Source organism: Balaenoptera acutorostrata, chromosome 1 (assembly GCF_949987535.1).
Source record: "Balaenoptera acutorostrata chromosome 1, mBalAcu1.1, whole genome shotgun sequence".
Lineage (NCBI taxonomy): Eukaryota > Metazoa > Chordata > Mammalia > Artiodactyla > Balaenopteridae > Balaenoptera > Balaenoptera acutorostrata.
This window is the reverse complement of record NC_080064.1, coordinates 67,106,732-67,127,827: the sequence shown is the minus strand read 5'-3', so window position 1 is coordinate 67,127,827 and position 21,096 is coordinate 67,106,732. Positions and strand designations below refer to the sequence as shown.

Here is a 21,096-nt window from a genome sequence, read left to right as displayed (position 1 = left end):
GCAGTTTCTTAAGATAAGACAACAAAGAAGTTTGCTGTGTCGCCTGACTCTTCCTTTCACAAACGATTTCTTTGTAGCATTCGATGCTATTTGATAGCACTTAACCCACAGTAGAACTTTCAAAATTGGAGTCAATCCTCTCAAACTCTACTTTATCAACTAAGTTTATGTAATAGTCTAAATCCTTTGTTGTCATTTCAACATTGATTAAGTTCGCCTTCTGATATGGGTGTGTCCCCCAAACAGTTACAATAGTAACATCAAAGATCACTGATCACAGATCACCGTAACAAATATAATAATGAAAAAGTTTGAAATACTGTGAGAATTACCAAAACGTGACACAGAGACAGGAAGTGAGCAAAGGGCTTTTGGATAAATGGTGCTGATAGATTTGCTTGATGCTGGGTTGCCACCAAACTTCAATTTATAAAAAAAAATGTAACAAAGGGAAGCGCAATAAAATGAGGATGCTTGTATATACATTCATCAAATTTTAATAAGCACCTTAAGCGTGCCAAGCATTATTAGGTGCTGAGGTTTCAAACAGGAAAAGTATAGAGTCTCAGTGAGTTTCCACTGTAGCAGATAATGGCATATAATTATAATCCAATGCAAAAACAATAATGAAATGTACTCCTGGGATGTCATTCTCTCAGCCTTGGTTTCTTCATCTGTGAAATGGCACCATTCTTCTAAGTTGTAGTTAGGGTTTGCATAATATGAAGTAGGGACAACACTTAGTATGATGCATTACACAAAGTCTTTAGAATGTTAGTATTGATAATAACAGTTGCAAGTATAATAATAAAGTGGTTATTATTGTTAGTAATAGTAATAATTATTACTATTAAAGTAAAGTAGTAATAGTATTACTATTACCTCCCACATTCAATAATATTAGTATTATTTTAATATTTATTATTAGTATTAGTATTAGTATTAGTATTTATTTAATATTAAGTGTTAATATTAATATTAGTATTATTACTAGTAGTAATATTACTATTTACTATATTACTACTATAGTATAGTATTACTACTAAACTACTACTAGTACTATTACTATTACTATATTACTACTATAGTAATATTACTATTACTATAAAGTAGTAATAGTATTACTATTATCTCCCACATTCAATCTGATTGATCAAGCTGTCTGGAACATTGTGATAGGATCATTCAGAAACATTTACTAGGTCCACTAGAAAAGAATACTGTGATGGATGCCAATACTCTGATGGGCAGAAGGAGGAGAAAGCCATGCAAGTGTTAAGTGACGCTGCCACACACAAATAACTATACTACATTTGCAATGTAGTCCTCTGACTTAGGAATGCCACAAAGTGCATAGGAGGGAACTGACTTTGCATTTCAGGGTAGGGAGAAATTGATGTCGTATCGTAGGATCTTGTGTCATTCTGTGAGTTTCAATCCTGTATTACTCTGAATCAGAAACCCCAGATGTGTTTTTAAGGGTGGAGAGACTAAGAGGTCAGGTGAAGCTGGCTGTGGATAAGACCTTCTGCTACCAAAATGAGGTCATTCCTGCTAAGGCAGTTGCAGAAACTCTAGGGCAGTGATTTGCAACTGCTGCTTCATGACGAAGGTCTCACTGATCTGCAGCAAAATGAGAATGATAACAACAATGGTGAGAGGAGTTCATGCAACTAAATGTCCATAATTTAAAGGACTGTATTGTGTTCTTTCTATTTTGTGGGTGTTAAGAAGTCATCCCTTTCATAGGAGGAAGGATGATCTGAAGACTTCCCCTCCTGTATTGGGCCTCGAAATGCTCAACGTTCCGTAATACTTACTTCTGTGAAACCTCACCTAGTCCCATGACTTTAATACCATCGATATGCTGGTATCTCCTAAATGTATATCTAGTAGCAGAATACTCCTCCAAGCTTCTGATTCATGTATCTGCCTGCTCTGGATATCTCACAGGCACCCTAAACTGACGAGCCCAAAAAGGGATGCTCAAGTCTCCCTTCCTGCCTCAACCTCTTCCTCTCTTGATCTTTCTATCTCAGTAAACGGTACGTTAAATGGCAAGTTGCTCAAACAGGAATATAAGAGAAATCCTTGATACCTCTCTCCTCCTCCCACCACCCCCTCATCTATCAGTATGTCTCAGCAATTCTAGTTTCAAAATATTCTTCAAATCCAACTACTCACCATCACCATAGCCGTCACACTAGTTACATCTGTGCCACTGAAATTTCGTCCCAACTGATCTCACTCCTTCCACTCGTGTTCCCCTCCAATCCATTCTCCAATAGCATCCAGAAGCATCTTTTAAGAACATAAATCCTGCTTCAAAATCTTTAATTGTTTTCTATGACTCTTAGCATAAAGTTCAAATTTTGTATCATGGCCTACATAGTCTGAGACCTGTTAAGTCCAAGCGTCAGTTTTAAAGAGGAAGAGTTCCCTGACCCTCACTGTCCATATAAAATTAATGGGTTACATGCTGTCAGAAAACCACGTTTATTTCCTTAATAGCACTTTTATCACTGTGAATTTTATATACATTAGTGTAAGTGATTAAAAACTATCTCCCCCACCAGACTATATGATTCTTGTGGGCATAGATTATGTCTAGCTTTGCTTTTCATTGCATTTCCAAGGCATACTCTAGTAGCTGCAGATAGTATGTGCTCAATAAATGCTCACGAGTGAGTGGAAAGGAAGAAAAAATTTAAACATCTTTACTTGGTAAAATTAAAAAGTTACCACCCTTCATAGGACTCTAATTAGGAATAATTTTTTTCCCTGGTCTCTGAAATTCAAAGATCTGAGAATTACTGCTCTGTGGTTGAAAAGGATAAATCAGTTTGCGCCTCTGGATGTAATGGTCTATGCAAATGGCCTTTGAAAGCTTGTGGGAGGTACTAGTAGGGACCAGCCAATGCTGGGCTGGTTCTCTGCTCTTTTGGATGGAGCAGTTTCTTTGGTCTAATTCTAGTTCTAGAACTCTGGGCATGGCCTCTAGAACTCTTAAGTAAATGCTAAAGGAGTAAAGGAGTAAAGAAAATATGGTACCCATTCCAAGGTTAAGCTCTGCATATATTAGAAAAAATTATTTGCAAATTTTATCTGACGTGCTGATAAAGTCTAAAGATAGAAAAATTTATTTACAGTAGAACCTTGTCCATATACCAATTGGCTCTACAGTATCTCAAATCTTAATATGTGGACTATAAATTAGAAAAGCAAGATTCTAAGCCAACCAATCAGATTTATATTCCCAGTGGCAGCTTGTGTTATAGCACTTGGATTGTTCTATCAAATAATTTATTGAGATCCAGATGTTCCAGTTTCCAGTCTTCCCTGAGTGAGTGGTTGTCAGGTACTCCTGTCCAAAAACAAGGCCATTGGTACATAAATATAGGCTCCCACACTTGTCAAATGATCTCCAAAGAATATAAAATTGCTTGTCAGCTCTGTTAAAATTACATATGAGTGAGATATTGGCTATCTGTGTTGTAATTAAAAACTCAATTACAAGAAATTCCGAAATCATTATCAACTTTTTCAGGCATGAATCATCTTATAAAAAAGCAAACTATTTATAGCTTAGGCTTTTCCCAGCACTCATAAGACGGCTGAATAGGCCCAAGGAAAGGATGAGATCTGGACCAAGGTGGAAGCATCCTAAAGGAGGGCAGAAGCAAGACGCAGACAGTGACATTACCTGTCAGGTAGCAATTCCTCTCTTTCTAGCACTAGTGTGTTGCAATTCTCTAATTAGATTGTGTCATTTCATTAACATTGAGGACCACTGTCCCTAATGAATCTCTCTTTAAAATGAGCAAACAGGAGGTAGCTTATCATCACAGCTCTCATTTATACTGTGCCTATCTACTAGATGAATATTATTGGAAAAATTAATTGCATTACAGTGGGTGCCACTGAATGTAAGCGCATTTGGTTCTTAGGAAATGATTACCCTAAGTGGTCAATCATGTTAATTGACCACAGAGAGTAGGCATCAGTGATGAGAGCAAAGCAAGTATGTGTGCACATCTGAAAAGGAAACTCACCATTTTATAGCCATATAGCAGAGACTGGATGAGAAAGCAGCCTTTGCCTGGACATAGTAAGACCAGGCAGTTTCTTAAATCAAAGCATGAATTATTAATGGTAATAATTCAATAGCAGTCTCCATTTATTGAGAACTTACTGTGTACTGGCAATGAGGCGAAGCCCTTTAAGTTCATGATCATACTTAGTCCCCACAACTCTATGAGAGGTGTGTCATAGGTTGTAAGTGGTAATCAGGAAGCAAATCAGTTTGACTCTAAAACCAGTACCCCTAACCATAAAGTTGTACATTTTAGATACAGACTCCATAGAGATCAGAGCCTCTGGGGTGTTTTTATTATTAGCCCAGCCATCCTATCAGCCTGGGCTTAGCCAGTACATCTGGGATTAAGGTATCTAGGTATGATACTGAGCCCAGGGAGCTGCTGTGGGTATTTTTTCCTTCTAGTCATTTGGAGATTGTTTGGACATAATGGAAAACACTATTTTTTTTAAAGAAGAAAATGGCTTAGCTTTTGCTTTTGTGATTGTAACACTAACAAGCAAACAGCAGTAAAGCCTGATTTTTAAAAAGTAGCACCGATTCAAATTTTCCTAACTTTCTATTAAGACAGAAGGGGTAAGCAGTACTCCTAATCTGTAGCTTACAACTTCTAATGAATGGAGGTAACGTATATTGGAATATGCCGTGTCAGAAGCAGCAGCAACCTTTCTTTACAGAGCTGCCTGTGGCATACCTGACAATGGGGACACCTCAAAAAATCTTCATTGTCCTAACTATTATTCCAACCATGTGACCTTCATACCACGTGCTTCACTTTCTGAAAAAGTGAAGACTTACATGTGACTAGAATAGAGGGCGCATATTGATGGAGTATGGGAAGAAAGGTTGAAAGGGTGGGGTCTATATAGGGCAGGGCCCCTGAAAGCCTGAGTGCCCATCTATAGGGCAGATGCTTCTGGGAAGGCTGGCACAGTTGACTGGGTATCAGATATTTATATCCTTGAAGGAGGTAGTTTGTAATATACTTAAATGCAGATAATCAATGGATATTTTAAGGGGAAGCCAGTGTGGGGTGGGGGGGTAGTGGCTGGGGGGTAAAACAGCACTGCTGGAGAAAAACTTGTGCATGGAGGTGGGAGAGGAGCAGCAAGGGAACTGAAGCTGTGGACGGCGAAAGCTTTAATGGCTGCTGGGAGAGCAACCCTGAAAAGGATGATGAAGGACTCCTGAAGATGATTTCACCTGCTAAATCAGTGTGTTTGGTCCTTAGGAGAATGAGTAAATACTAATGACCTTGTCCTGAAGCCATGATGCACGAATGACCTCCCTCCTCCACTCCCCGATCGCCCACTCTCTTCCTTCTACCCATCCTTCCAGCCTTGGAGGTTTAAGAGTTTAAGTCCTTCTTGCATAGAGACAACCTTTCCTGTGGATCCCATCCTCCCCACACCTCCCACTTCCTTTGGGAACATGCTACATCATTTTTTCCTGTTTTCTTATATATTTCTACCTTTCCCGTTATTGGTTCCTTTTCTTCAGCCTCCGACCTTAACTTAAACTTCTACGCTCCTAAAATAACCTGCTCCTGCCCCTGCATTTCCTCTCACAGCCATCCTATCCCTCTCCACCCTCCCATCCAAAATTCTCTGCAAAGAAAGACCTGTGCTCACTCTCCCCACATTTATTCCTCAGTTGATTGTAGCTGACTGCCACCCCTGCAGTGAGACCGCTTTGATACAGTCACCTAAAGTCACAGTTTTCTAAATTTAAAGGATTCTTTTTAAGTCCTTATACTGGATTTTATTGCTTTGGTTTCCCTTTGGATCCCACCACTTTCCTGATCCTCTGTCCCTCTGGTCTCTGTGCTATGACACTGTATCAGGTGCCTTCGCAGCATCTCACTGTCCCCTCTAGGGTTTCTTGGCTTTCTCTTTGGCCCACTCTTTAAACACTGGTCTTCCCAGGTTTCTGCCCTCGCTTCTCTTCTCTGAGGGTTTTAACCACCACTTAAATGCTCATGACTTCCAAACCTGAATTTCCTACTCAGATCTGCAGTTCACAATTCAGGGCCATATATCCAATTGCCTCCTGGACACTTTCACTCAAATGTCTTATAGCAACCTTGAGATAAACATGACAAAAAATGAACATATATCTTATGCCCTATACCTGACTCTCCTTCAGTATTCCGTACGTAAACTGTACTACAAATCACCCAGTCTGTCAGCCTATAAGCTTGAGGGTCATCCTCACCAACTCTCATAAAATTAATCACCATACGTTGCCTTTCTTCACTAGTTTTCAGATTTGCCCTCCTTGTTCTATCTGAGAGCTTAAGTTCCCGCTCTCACCGTCTTTCACCTGAACTACAGTAATATCTTCCTCACTGCTCTCCCTGACCCTCAAATCCACCTCCCATCCTCTCCCAGAGTGACCACGTTGTGCCGTGGCTTCACTGGGTTTCTGTCAACAATGGGGTAAAATCTGAACCTTTAACACAGTATACAGGCCTGCTGTAATCTGACCTCTCAAAGACACGTTTTGCTATTCTCTGCTTGATATTTTAAGCTCTAGTCGTATTGATCCCCTTACTGACTCAGAATATACTGCACTAATTTTTACCTCAAGGCTATATTCATGTCATCTCCTCCTCCTGGGACTCCCTTCCTCTCCTCTCCCTAACTTCCTCTGGCTCCCTGACTCTAAAAACTTAGTCAGGGATCCCTTACTATCCCTTTCCATGCTCCCAAGCACCTGGCATATATCCATCATTTCCACAATACACTGACATTCTCTGTTTCTCCAACCTAATTATAAATCCTCAAGGGCAAAATCAGTGTTATTATTTCTCTGAATCCTCAGTGCCTGCTGGTACATGGTAGGCACTCTTCTGATTTTCACTTAATGCAGCAATAACAGAAACAAATATGTGTATAGGACTTTAGATTTTTCAGAGCACCTTCCAACATATTATATCTCGTCTAATTTACATGGCAATCCTTCTTGGCTATTCAAAGTGTATATTTTACTTCAGTTTATTCCATATGGAAATAAATGGCAGCTGTAGCTGAGAACTACCTGAGAAACACAACACAGAAAGATATTATTAGAACACAGCACATCTGTATTTTAATAGGAAGCTATGGTACTCCTCCAAATAAAGTTCATGAGTAAAAGAAAAGGAAAACAGAAACAGAAGCAAAACCACAAGGCGTTTTTTTAAAATCCCCATTCCCCATTCCCATGTAAGTCTTACAGTTTACTCCAGTGTTTCTGACCTCTAAAACAAATGATTCAAAGTCATTTTCCTGTGCTGTTGTTGGTAATTGAACATTTTACCTACTTATTTCTCCAACCTTTTAATTAGAGGTTGTACTTCTTTTTTGGTCCAAAAATTTCTAGCCCTTATGGAGTCCCCAGTTCTCATTTTGTATTTTTACCTGATTTTTTTTTAAACTTTTAAAATTCACAAATTGGATTTTGTATGTAAAAGCATTAAACTGAAATGCTGTTTAAGACTTCATTTGCCCAGTAGAACAGTAGAATAAAAGAGTTATCAAATGCTACTTCTGCTCATGAAGCAAATATAGTTAGGTTATAATACCTGTAGCCCATTACCAACACCATTTAGGTTTTCTTCTTTAAGACAAATAGCTTTACATCTGACCTAGAGAAAAAGAAGCCATTTAGCAACAAAGAAGCTCATGATTTAAATGCTGTTCAGAATTTTAATAATGGTTTGTTCAATATTTGAGTTCACTTCTTTAAAGATAAGAGAAAGCCAATTAGATTATTTAGTTACTGCTTCCCTACTAAAGGGAAAAATATCATCTGCATAAAATATATTCATATTCTGTTCCATTTCTAACTGACTACTCTATAGAGGAAAGAGTTGTTTTTGATAGATACCAAATATAGAACTCAAGATTCTTGTCCCAACATCTTTATTAGCTGCTGCATGATCCTGAAGGACAATATTCTTTTGCTTTACTTTTAAAAAGAACCTGCCCATTATCAGGAAGACAACAGATTGGGCCTAAAAGAAATCAGACTGTTGTCTGATGATTATTGTCTTATAAAAGAGAGCTGTTAATTTCAGCAGTGATACTAGAATTCCTGGGGCCTTTTTTGGGGGCACATAAGCATGAAGACCAGACTTCCATATGCCAGACAAGAGATTGCTGCAAATGTTAGTAGATTTTCTTAAATTTATAAAAATAAGAGTAAATACTTATACTTCACTTATTATGTGTCAGACACTCTTTTAAGCACTTTACAGGTAGTAATCATTTTGTCCTTCCTATCATTCTGGGAGCCTAAGATCAGAAGCCATAGGACAGACTGTCACCTCTACCCAACACCTCAACCCAGTAGAGCCTTGCATATGATCACTGTATTCCACAGAGATGATTTCATATTAAAGACTCTCTTCCTGTTGAAAAATTTTTTGTGAAGTTACAGAAACTTAGCAAGTTAGAGTGAACAAGGACTCAAGAAATCATTCAGTTTAACCAAGACCTAAATGATGTGCTAAGTGTTGAACACCTAGTTGGTGGCAGATTAGAAACTAGAACATAGTATCCTGACCCCTGTATATTCTACTATTCCATATCCCTTTTCTTCTGTGAAAAGTGAGACACTCATTTGTGTCATATTTCCTGATCACCTACAACATGCCAGGCACCATTTGCCAGACACTGTAAATACGGTTAAGAATAGAGAAAATGCCTACCCTCATGGAGTCACGCTATTCAATTCCCTAAGTAAACAAGGATTTCCTGAGCGCTGATTATGCACTGAGCTCTGGAGAAGGTCTGCAGAGGTGGGGATGGGAAGAGGTGGAGTGGAAGAGGGAGCAGTATGAGAAATAGTCCCTGATTTCCAAGGAGTTACACAAAAGACAAGGGAAAAACATGAAACACCATAGGAAAATACAGTACAATTAAGAGCCCAGTGTAGGGTAAATGAATACCGAGCGATTTCAGAGAAGGGGAGATCCAGAGAGTGGGAGGGATGTGGGCGTGTACATCATGGAGAAAGCAGAGAGGTGAAGGTGATGGTTGCCTACGATGCAGTATGCAGCAGCCAGATTTAGAGACATGGATGGACTTTAACGGTATAAGCCTGAGTGAAAAAAGTAGGAGACACGTGAAATTTAATATGTGTGTTAAGCAAAATAATTGTACATATAACAGTAATAATTATTTGGTAAAGGTGTATGCAATAAAAAAGAATGCACATAAAACATAATAGAATGCCTGCCTATGCAGAGAGGTAAGGAGATAGGAATAAATATAATAAAAACATTAATTGATTGATTAAAGATAAGATCAGGGCCCTCACAGACCAATGTTGATGAAATTGTATCATGACCTGATTAAGTCAACTCTCTGCCATCAAGTCCAGGGAAAAAAATCAAGGTGGCCTGGGATAGACACAGTGGAGCTTTGTAAGCTGTACAGACCATGTTCAGGCTGAGAGAGGAACGGAAAAGGTGATCTAGGTGAGGGGACAGTATGAGAAGGGAGAGACCATTATGCCCAGAGGGGAAGGTGCATGTGGAGGGAGTAGAGGAAATATGGGCAGATATATGGCTTGGGTCTCTTAGGGGAACCCTCAGAAGTCAGGCAGAGGCCTCAGAGGCGATAGTAGAAAACATGAGCAGGGGAGTGATGCAGTGAAAGAGGAGACTAAGGAAGGGGAGTCTGCCAGCGTCCTTGGGAAGAAGGACCCAGATGGTGAAGCATCTAGGAATTCTAATCGTGGAACGTTCAGATGTGCGCGGATGAGGGCTGAATTATTGGTGTCCATGGGGAAGAAAGGGAGATGAAGAAGGGACACACACACTGTGAGAAGACCACAAAAATGCCACAGGGATGTATTAGTTTGGTTCTTTGTGCAGGACAGTTTTTGAAAGTTTGCTTCAGTGTAGCCGTGGTTCCTGAAAACAGTTAAGTGGGTCACTTGCTTAGCTTTCCTTAGTGGTAGATTAATTAGCCAGCTGTAACTCCCGGATCTCTATTTTTAAATAACGACTTGCATAAATCTCTGAAGACAAGAACTCACCACTAGTATACAGCATATTCCGGCAGCTGCAAGTTATTATGCCCAGTGGAAATTAAATATCTTTTAGGGAAATCATGCAAGATCTCATGACAAATATGAAATTAACCCCTGCCACCTCTATGTCCGACTCATTTCTTCGCTTGCCTGCCATCCTAATAAGCAGAGTCTCTGGGGTCTTGAAATGACAGCAGAATTGGCAATATTTTAAAAAGGTATTATTGGGCTTCCCTGGTGGCACAGTGGTTGGGAGTCTGCCTGCTAATGCAGGGGACACGGGTTCGAGCCCTGGTCTGGGAGGATCCCACGTGCCGCGGAGCGGCTGGGCCCGTGAGCCACAATTGCTGAGCCTGCGTGTCTGGAGCCTGTGCCCCGCGACGGGAGGGGCCGCGATAGAGAAAGGCCCGCGCACCGCGATGAAAAGCGGTCCCCGCACCGCGATGAAGAGTGGCCCCCGCTTGCCGCAACTGGAGAAAGCCCTCGCACGGACCGAAGACCCAACACAGCCAGGAATGAATAAATAAATAAATAAATAAATTAAAAAAAAAAAGAAAATCCTTTCATTAAAAAAAAAAAAAAAAAAAAAAGGTATTATTTGTCTATGAGCATTAGTGACAGACAGAGCCTTTGTCCCAGGCTGAGCCAGAAGCTCTGGAAATCAAACACTGATAAAAACACACAATAGGCTCCTACTGAAAAACTATTAACCTGTGGTCAGACAAAGATACTTATAGCTCCAGGGATGTAAACAAACAAACAAACAGCCATTTTATTTATCGTTTTAAGCATCTTGTTTCCTCTGCTTAACACCCTCAATCTCCCATTCTTTTTCCTTCTGACCAAATGCATTCTCATCTCGTTATTACTTCTTTCTTTATTTACAAGCTTCAAGCTGCAGATAGCATGTGACTTTTTACTTTCCCTTTTCATTGCCTATTTTTTTTTTTAATGTTAAGGGTTTTATGACCTCTGTGTCAATTTGCAATGAAGACCAAATATATCTTTCTTTTTTTTTTTTTTAAAGAAATTCACGTTCTTTTATTTATTTATTTATGACTGTGTTGAGTCTTCGTTTCTGTGCGAGGGCTTTCTCCAGTTGCGGCAAGTGGGGACCACTCTTCATCGCGGTGCGCGGGCCTCACACCATTGCGGCCTCTCTTGTTGCGGAGCACAGGCTCCAGACGCGCAGGCTCAGCAATTGTGGCTCACGGGCCCAGTTGCTCCGTGGCATGTGGGATCTTCCCAGACCAGGGCTCGAACCCGTGTCCCCTGCATTGGCAGGCAGATTCTCAACCACTGCGCCACCAGGGAAGCCCTCATTGCCTATTTTTTACATTAGGGTTCTTGTAGTTTGTAGGAGAAATGAAATACTGCATTCTCAGTCAGAGTGAAAATGGAAGAAAGAGAAAGAATGGCAAGAGCTGGCTGTCAGTAACTCCTACACAGCTGCATTAGGAAGGGTCCTGAGGTCTGGAGCATTGTTGGATATTCAGGTGCCATTTGTAAATGTGTGTTTAATAAAATGGCAGTCAATACTGCCATAATCACCAAGCAAAGGACTTAATTTGTTTGGCCATTTTCAATAAAAGACAGAAGTCAGGCATGGTTTTGGCAGGAAACCCATCCCTGGGTGGGTGAAAATGGAATCCTCAAATTTCCCAAGTTATTGTAAAGACTCCATAAGAAATCCTTGATTTCCCATGTAAACACCAACAATCCAGAATCCAAGAGAATAAAAAGATGGAAGCAACCTAAATGTCCATCGGTAGATAAATGGATAAAGAAGATGTGGTATATATACCCAATGGAATAATACTCAGCCATAAAAATGAATGAAATAATGCCATGTGCAGCAACATGAATGGACCTAGAGATTATCATACTAAGTGAAGTAAGCCAGACAGAGAAAGACAAATATCATATGATATCACTTATATGTGGAATCTAAAATATGACACAGAAGAACTTATTTACGAGACAGAAACAGACTCACAGACGTAGAGAACTGATTTGTGGTTGCCAAGGGTGGGGGAGGGATGGAGGGGGAGTTTGGGGTTAGCAGATGCAAACTATTGTATATAGACTAGATAAACAACAAGGTCCTACTGTATAGCACAGGGAACTATATTCAATATCCTGTAATAAACCATAATGGAAAAGAATATGAAAAAGAATTTATACATATATATGTATAACTGAGTCACTTTGCTGTACACCAGAAACTAACACAATATTGTAAGTCAACTATATATCAGTTAAAAAATAAGATGTAACGCTTTTGTATAGATGGCATAGTTTAGGGTCAGAGGCGAAGCAAAGGTTAGCAGTAAGGACCTGAAAAGAGAACAGAGGTGATGGTTACCACAGCGCCCCTGCTTGGAGAGGCCCATCACTCAAGCCCATCGCTGTGGAGTTGGGATCTGCTGCCCTTTTATCAGTTCCCACCTTGGTTCCCCAGGCCTTCCCTTAGCTTTCCACATGCTCCAGGACATCTCTGACTCCCAGAGGGAAGGCTTCAAACCCCAGTGCTGCCAGGCAACACTGTTTTCCTTTCATCTGAGTCCAGACCTGGGCTTTCACCTTGACCCTGTGACCTCCTATGTCAAGAAGTTAACACGGTTCCTGCCTCTAGCTAATGGTTTCCAACGTTGCTGAATGGGAGTCTATCTAATCAATTATGTGAACTTCAGACTTTGGCATAAAGGTCATTATTGTGTTGTGCACCTGGCATCACATTGTAATGAGGCAAATCACATTCTCCTACAGTCAATGAGGGGGAAAAAAAGTACACAAAATGGAAATTACTCCTAAAATGACCTTGCTAGATTTCTACATCTGGCTAGCAGAGCCTGTTTCTATACATCAAGAAACTGACGTGGCAGCTTTGTCATACCACCAGGCAGCCCAATCCCATGTTAACAAACATGCCATTACGGAACATATGGCATAAGTCCATGAACTGTGTGCACAGTTGATGAATTCCCAGCGTAGGACCCATGATATTTACTGATTCACTGCCACCCTGCCCCAGGCTGCTTCCAAACATGTCAGGAAAATAAAATATCATCCATATTTACATTCAGAAATTATTCCGTATTTACGCATGCTAATAAAAACAAAAGCTTGCTTTTTAAGGAAGGGGCAAGCTCCATAATCAATTTTCCGAGAGACCCCAGGGTTTGACACCTTCTGCATACACTGCATTCACTGGAATAGCAGCTCGAAAAACACAGGAGGGCTGGTTGTGTGGCTTCTCACCCCTTCCTATGCCGACAGCAGCTGAGAGCAGACAGCCAGCCAGCAGAGCTGAGGGTACCTGCGGACCACTCACTTCCTCTTGCCAAACGACTCGCTTTAGATTGTTTCTTAGTGACTGAACAAATATTTAATGAACCAGTGAATGAATTAGCTATGTGAATAGCTGTGACCCGAGGGTGCCCCCAAACTTCCCTGCCCCTTTCATTAATAACCAGCTCCATCTCCAATTCCTCAGCTTTGCTCTCTTCCCTGGAATATAGCATTTGGGTTTATTAAATAGGGCATGAAGTTCTGAAAATCACTGGTAATGTGATCTTCATGAACAAATCACTTAACTTCTCAGAGCCTCAATTCCCTTATCCATAAAATGGGTGAATGACAGCATTTGTCTTGTAAGCATTCTTTAAGTTACAAGAGACAGAAACCTAATTCAAACTACTTTAAGAGAAACACAAAGAATAAGTCTAGTGGCTCACAGGGCTGGGAGGGATATTGGGCTATCTGACCCAATCAAGGGATGGGAGCCTGGGCCTCAAATGCTAGGACCAGGACTCAAAGCCACCAGAATGCACTCCCTCCTCCATCTCTCAGCTCTGCTCATCTCTGCTTGGCTTCATTCTTTCCTTCTGCAACCATACCTCTTCAACTTGGAATGAACTTGGTCACTTTTAACCCTAATTTCACAGTCTTTTAGCATCATGAACACGGTGGCAAAACTGTTTATTTTTCACTTTCAAATCAAATCCTTGTCTAGTATGTCAGGGGAGGCCTGAGATTGGCCCCGCAGGTTCACATGTTAACCTTAGGATGAGAAGTCTGATTGACGGGCATGGCATTGTGCCCGCCCCTGCACCTACAGTGAAAGGATGTGGCCAGAGTGATTACCAGAAGAAGGGGGATCAAAACCTTGCTGAGCAAATAAAGCAAAACTAAAAGCGGCCCCTGTCCTAACCCATCTCACCGGGTTGCTGTTAGCACCCAGGCGCATGGCAAGTGCTGAACAACCATAGGTTAACATTACACTTAAGTGGGCTTTGTAAGCTGCCAGATGTCATATGTGAGTCTTAGCAAATTATCTACCAGTTCTATTTATTATTTCTTTCTCTGAGGGTGGAAGCTGCCGAGGCCAGTATTAACGACAACTATAATGATAATAGTTAATATTAAAGGAGCAATTACTGCAAGTCAGGAATTGCTTTTCTGAGCAACTTATATATATCAGCTATGAGATAGATACTAACACTGTCCCCAGTTTTTACATAAATAAACTAATGCAAGGAGAGGTAAAGCAACTTGCCCAAAGTTATCAATACTTAACCAGCAGTGGGGTGAGGGTTTGGCCCCAGGAAGTCCGGGCCAGAGTTCACACTCCCAACCACCAGGCCTCAATATTTCTTGTACGAGGATAATGGGATGTAGGTTGAAAAACAACTAATATTTTGCACTGTGCCTTTTCCTGATGTGCTGAAAACTCCATGAGATTGGTAATTATGTCTATTCTACTCACAGTTGCATAAATATGTCACTCTTAAGGTCTATATGACTGGTATGAGAAGAGTAGAGATAATTACGATTGGGTTAGACTTTTATTTGAGTGCCTGAATATCATTCAAATAATAGTGCTTTTGAAAATGAATATGCACATTCATTTTTCTGAAATTCAGAAAAGATGCAGAATATTCAGGTGCCTAATAACTTGGCTGATAGTTAATCATGCTTGACACTTACATAGCACTTCACATTTTAAAATCATTCTAGAATATGTTAGTTCATTAATCCTTACAACATCCATGTAAGGATGGAATCTTCAGGGAAGGTTCCTGAACCTGCCTCCCATCTCCCTACAAGCTGGTATCTAAATACTTGGTGGATGAAGGAAGGAAGAAAAAAATCAGATAAACCAAGTAAGGAAACAAACGCATGCCACCAAGAGTGACAGAGACATGCGGGCAGTGAATGCGAAAGGAATATCCTCTGACTTAGAGGTTTGCCCTTGACACGTAAACTTTAAACATACAATATCCATATAATAATTATTATTCACTTCTGATTGATTGGTTATAAATGTAAGAAAACAGCAATCAATCCACTTCAAATGCCCGTACACCAATCACTTAACCTTATTGGTGGTCATTTCCATTGATTCAGACTTCCTCCTTAAATTTTCATAGTATTTTTATATGTATATTCCACGTCCTGTTTCCCACCCCAATTCTACTTTTCTCAAAAAGCATCTGCCTGATGTTAACATCTGGTATGGTTTTGGCTATGTTCAGTATAAGTTCCTTCATGTTCTCTTGTCATCTGGCTAACAGTTGCTTCTAGATAGCATGAGACGCTGAGGTGATCCAACCAGGCACCTGAACAAAGATATTCTTGGCCATTGCTTTTTCACTCATATACTGTGACTGCTCCTGCTTCTCCTCAGGCATGGATGTTAATCACCACTGACAACCCAAAAAGGTGGATACAGAAAGGTACCTGAACAAGGTAATAGGGCTAAACACCATCCTAGGAGGCTTTGGAGCCACAAACAATACTTTAAAAATTATTGTGAAGGCAATCCCATTAATAGAATGGCATAAAAATCAGACCGAATGCAGGTGAGCATACAATCCTGGTTATAAACAATCATCTTATTTCTAACATCAGTTCATTCTGCTTTCTCAAGGTACTGAGGATTAAAGGGAAGGCAGTACAAGAAAATAGTTATGAGCTCAAGTTCTAGGATCAGGAAGACCTGGCTTCAAATTGATTAAACTAATTACTAACCATGTGATCTTAAGCAAGTTGCTCAATCTCTCGGAGTATCAGTTACCACAGGATAATACCAGAACCTACCTGGTAGAACTGTTAAGGGATTAAGGAAGATAATTCACTCACAGCTCAGCACAGTGCCAGGGATATACTGAATACTGAGAAATAAACTGTCTCCAGAATTCTTTGATATTCTCACATTCAATTTTGAGGTATGATATTGAGGCTTCTTTAAAATGATAAACCCAGGAATTCTAGATAGTGACTGCCGTGTAAGAGGAATACACAGGCTAGAAACAGGAAATGCTCTAAATCACCCAAAAGGTCAGATACTTGCCAGCTGTTCGCAGACTAATATGCAATGTTGACACTGGGCAAAGTCAGGGAATAGATGATATGTCTGTGATGAGCTTGTGTTTTTCTGCTTGCACCCTCTTCCCTCTTCCTGAGATGTTATCCTCACCCTATTTTATTTGGAGCATTTGAGGGCCTCCCAGATGCCTTGGAAGTTCCAACAACTAAATGACCCCTTTACCTACTCATGAATGCTACTCTGGCAGCTTAAGACTCTCAAGGTTACTGATGGTAGCCTTTGTCGATTCCCTGTCACCACATTATTAACCTGGAAGATTTTTCAGCTCCTTTCCCTTCCTTCAAACAGCTACAAAGATAATCCACAATAAAGGCACTGGATGGTGCCTCTGATTACCCATTAGCATGGGACATGGCAAGGATGTTGAAGGTTGAGGGGAGGTGTTATCAAGTTCATGGTTTAATTTGCATTGGTACAGGGAAATCTGAGCAGATCCTTTTAGAATCAATCCACTGGGGGAATATATAGAAGGAAGCATTCAAACCACGGTGCTCAAGCAGAATGAACACTTATTTCACAGACACAATTACAACTGCCAGGGGAGAAAAGTTTTCCAAAACTATTTAATCTCTGAAAAGGGCAATAAGCTTGTCAGCCTCTTGGACATTTCAACCTTGGTGCAATGGTTCATAGCAAATCTTTCTATGACCAAAACCCATCAGATTCATCAAGTGTCTCCATTCTCTCACAATAAAAGTCTTTTAAGACTCCGACGATGAGGTAAGTTTTGTGTGTGCAATATATGCTCCTCTCTGTCACCAGTGCAAAACCTGGGGATATGATAGAGAAAGGAGCCTTGAGAAATGAGGATGTTCATCTTGCAAGTGTTTGAGATGCTATTTCTAAGGTAATTCCCCCTACAAATCAAGAAGTCCGATTCAATTCAAGTCCAATTCAAGTTTGTTTTCCAGAATGTCTAGTAAATCCTCAAAACCATGAACTGTACACTTGCTTTTGTCTCACTTTCTACCCATCCTCCTTTGTGCTCCATGAATTCATTATGGCTATGAAAAGTATTAAGACTAGAATTAGCAGTCAGAAAATGGGCTAGAACCAGCCATTTTTTTCCCCTATCATGTCTATTAATGACTGCAACATTATAAACAATAAAGTTTAATTAGGAACTAAAGTGTCTACAGCAATTAAATATGAAGGAAGTATTAAAAAACACAGCAGGAAGGATCATATTTTTAAAGCATTTAAATTGCAAATGATGTTATTGACAGAACTTTTACAAGAAATTTTGTGTTGGGGAAAAAAAAGAAAGAAATCTGAAGTGAAGTGTTGACTCCATGGCATTTACAGACAAATAAATATTTAGGATGGATCGATTTGCAACCATGAGCAGATGCTTCAGGACATACATAGAGCTAATAGGAGCTGTCCTTAATTTTTACCTCACTGAGTCAATGAGGAAAAAAAAAATCAACTTAAAGGATTCCAGAGTAATGACATGACTCTTTAGTGTTATGGCCACTTCAAATTAAAGGATTCATCTTCAGTTACTGAAAGAAGAAAATTAATGAGCTTCATGCATGAATATTTGGAAAGGGGCTACAGCTCGCTCTCTGGGCATAAAACTATCTGAAGTTGTAATCACAGGGTTTTAGGTTTCTGAGACCAGATTCTAAAAAAAAATTTGCCTCATTTTGGTTCTGTAGCTCCCTGCTTGATAAACAGTGCTGGAAACAGAAGTTGTGTGCCCACTAAGCCATTGAGAAGAGCTGGAGTATTGTAAACTACAGGGACAGGGTGAATGCTGGAGAGAAAGCAAAGTTCTAGCTTCATGGAAAGACACGCAAAAGAAGAGGGAAGATGAGCCTTCATTCCTCTAAGTTTATGCTATTCCAAAATACAGTGGTAGCAAATTCAGAACAAAATGGAAAGATGAAGAAAGGTCAGGCATCACTTTCTGAATGCTTTGCAGTACTGCACAGCTTCTGCATTTGTCATTGTTTTTGGCATTTGTCCTTGAGCTTGAATCTGGACAGTTTGCTTCCACCTTTAACTCCATCACACATTAGGCCCACTGCAGAGAGGTGTTCATTTGAAACCTCTGGTAATAGAAGTTCAGTATTTGAAGGAACTGTGTTGAATGAGTTGTCTTATTCCTTGCAAACAAGTTGTATAAATAGCAGTCTCATGGAAAATGAAATATGCAAGTGTAAAGTAAAAGGGGAAGTCCAGAATGTGATGACTACAAGGGGTTGGGAAGTTCGTAGCTAGTGGTGCTGCCTCCTGTACCAGTTATGAGAAAGACGTTAATGGTCTCTCTTCTGGGTTTGAATATTGCCAAAACAACTGTACGTTTGTTCACTGGCTCATGGGATGACCTATAGCTGTAACTTATTTCTAAGTTAGGGAAGAAAGGAACAGAGACTGATCTTTTTGGAATTCCTATCTAATGGCCAGGAATCCTGGCAATTTTCTTTTCTAGTACAATTATGTTTCTTCTTACTCTGTGTTTGAATTGCAAAGGAACAGAAGCATGGCATTCCCAGTTGAAGTCTTCAAGTTGACAGCCTGATACGTTGATCTGTTTTTATTTACTTTAAATTTAAATTCAAAGTTCATAGGTGTCTTCACAACAAGCTGCAGGCCTATGGGAAGTACTCCCTGGCTCCTCTGTTTATCTAGTTTGGCCTCCTCACTATGATCAATTAATATTTCAGAAAGTTAATTTTTTCTGAGATTAGAATAGATGTCACTTTCCAGAAAGTCATTTACATTGCTTTTCATTTTCTTTTCCTTCTTTTCTTTTCATTGCCTTGTTTATGACTAAAAAAATGCACTGATGATTTCATAATGAGAGCATATTATATAGAAATGGAAATATCATCTTTGAAAAGTATGACTTTTTATGTGTTAGGTAACATTTCTTTCCAATTTTCTTTTTCATGTGATTTTTTTTTCTTTCTAAAGGGAAATATAAGTGTTAGGAGAGAAGTGAAATATATATCAGGATTTTTTCCTATATATTTTGAACTACTATAAAATCTAAAGGAACCAGATGATTAAAGTCCTTCATTTTTAAAGAGTTTTCTCTGAGAAATCCTACAAGCTAGAGACAAATTGTTTTTATTATTATTTAAGTTTTGTTTAAGGGCATAGACTATACTACATTCTTTAAAGAAACAAAATATTTGTCTCTATTTCTCTAATATTTCATACAATATGTTAGATTTTTAAAAGCAATACTATTCAAAATGTGGAAGATATCAATAAAGTCATTGACCATGAACATCTTGAGGTCATTTACTCATTTATTTCATAATTTAGTTAACAAGTAAATGATGAGCACCTCCTACATGTGATTACATATGGCAAGTATTATAGCAAGCACGAACATGAATACAGTATAGTTCTTACCTTTAAGAAATGTATAATAGAGTAGTAGAGACAGACATAATCATATAACAATAATATGCAGAAGGTTCAAAATGTTATGGGATTTCTAGTTCAAATGGCTTACTGTAGGTACTGCCTTTCTTCTCAAATTACTTCTGATGTGACCTTATAGCAAACCATTATAAAAGCATGGTAAGACTGGAAAACTGGGCATCCTAACAGCAGAGCAGTATACTAACAGGAATTTGGGATGACATAAATAAGAACAGATTGACAGGTTTTTCTGTCCCTTGTAGATTAAGGTAGTTTTTGGTAGACCAATTCACCTGCTGAGAATTTTTTTTTAACGCAAAATAAACACAGAAATTATCTGTTTAAAGATATATACAGCTACAGAAATAATAAGGACTAGAGAGGCTAAAATCGTGGAAAGAGGAGACACTTGGAAGGGTGTAATAATAATCTTCAGTGGCATTTTCCCTGGAAACGTGCTGATTCTCGCAAGGCGAGGCTGGGAACCGGGGCTTTCACTGGGTAGAGGACCACTGCTAAAGACAGAGAAACCAGCAGATACTTTGGCATTTACATCAGATGGACTCACAAAATTGTATACTTGAGGAGCTTCAAGGCAGGAGTGATTCTTCCCTCAAAATATACAACAAACTGTGAAAGTATACAAGATAGAAGACTAAAGAGATAAACCACAAACTCTGAGAAGTAAAGTGGAAAAATGTGTAGTCTCCTGATGCTGAGAAGACAGACCTGCTAGTGGGCCTAGTGAATACAGCAGGCTCTTAATTGAAAGCAATGGAGGTCTCTGGAGGAGAGGCAGGAAAAACCAGCAATAGACTGAGTTTTAGTTTAGTTTAATAAAAACTTCAGTAGAGCCCCCAAATTGGCTCATTCTTGAATGATTTAAGATAGCCCCTCACTCTACCTAGCAGGAGAAAAAATAATCCTTTTCTGATGCTAGATGACAAATCTGGGACCTCTTCAATATTTATACCCAGTCTTCTTTATTTATTAAAATCATCCTAGATATGGCAAGAGACAGGACCATATGTCCAAAAACCAAGGGAGAAAAAAACAGGCAACAGAAACAGATTCATAGGTGATACAGACATTGGTGCTATAAGGGGTATAAAATAACTGATTAATATGAATAAAAAAGAAAAATGATAGAGAAAAAAGATAAATGTTGGAGAATTTTCCCAGATAATAAGAATCTGAATCAATCGTG

The 21,096-nt window shown here is 39.5% G+C and overlaps 1 protein-coding gene across 7 annotated transcripts in view; it reads right to left on the bottom strand.

Annotated features, from left to right (window-relative positions):
* ST6GALNAC3 (ST6 N-acetylgalactosaminide alpha-2,6-sialyltransferase 3) overlaps positions 1–21,096 on the bottom strand; it is a 566,847-nt gene that overhangs the window by 104,033 nt on the left and 441,718 nt on the right. Inside the window, exons 4-5 of one of the 7 annotated variants that reach the window (XM_057531154.1) lie at positions 2,185–2,301; positions 1,469–1,623 (exon numbers count right to left, since the gene is read on the bottom strand). The exons of the other annotated variants lie outside the window; for them this stretch is intronic. Of the exons in view, the coding sequence (XP_057387137.1) occupies positions 2,208–2,301 (94 nt within the window). The 3' untranslated portion in view covers positions 1,469–1,623; positions 2,185–2,207. Of the gene's footprint in view, positions 1–1,468; positions 1,624–2,184; positions 2,302–21,096 lie in introns of those variants that run through there. 7 annotated transcript variants of the gene reach the window in all.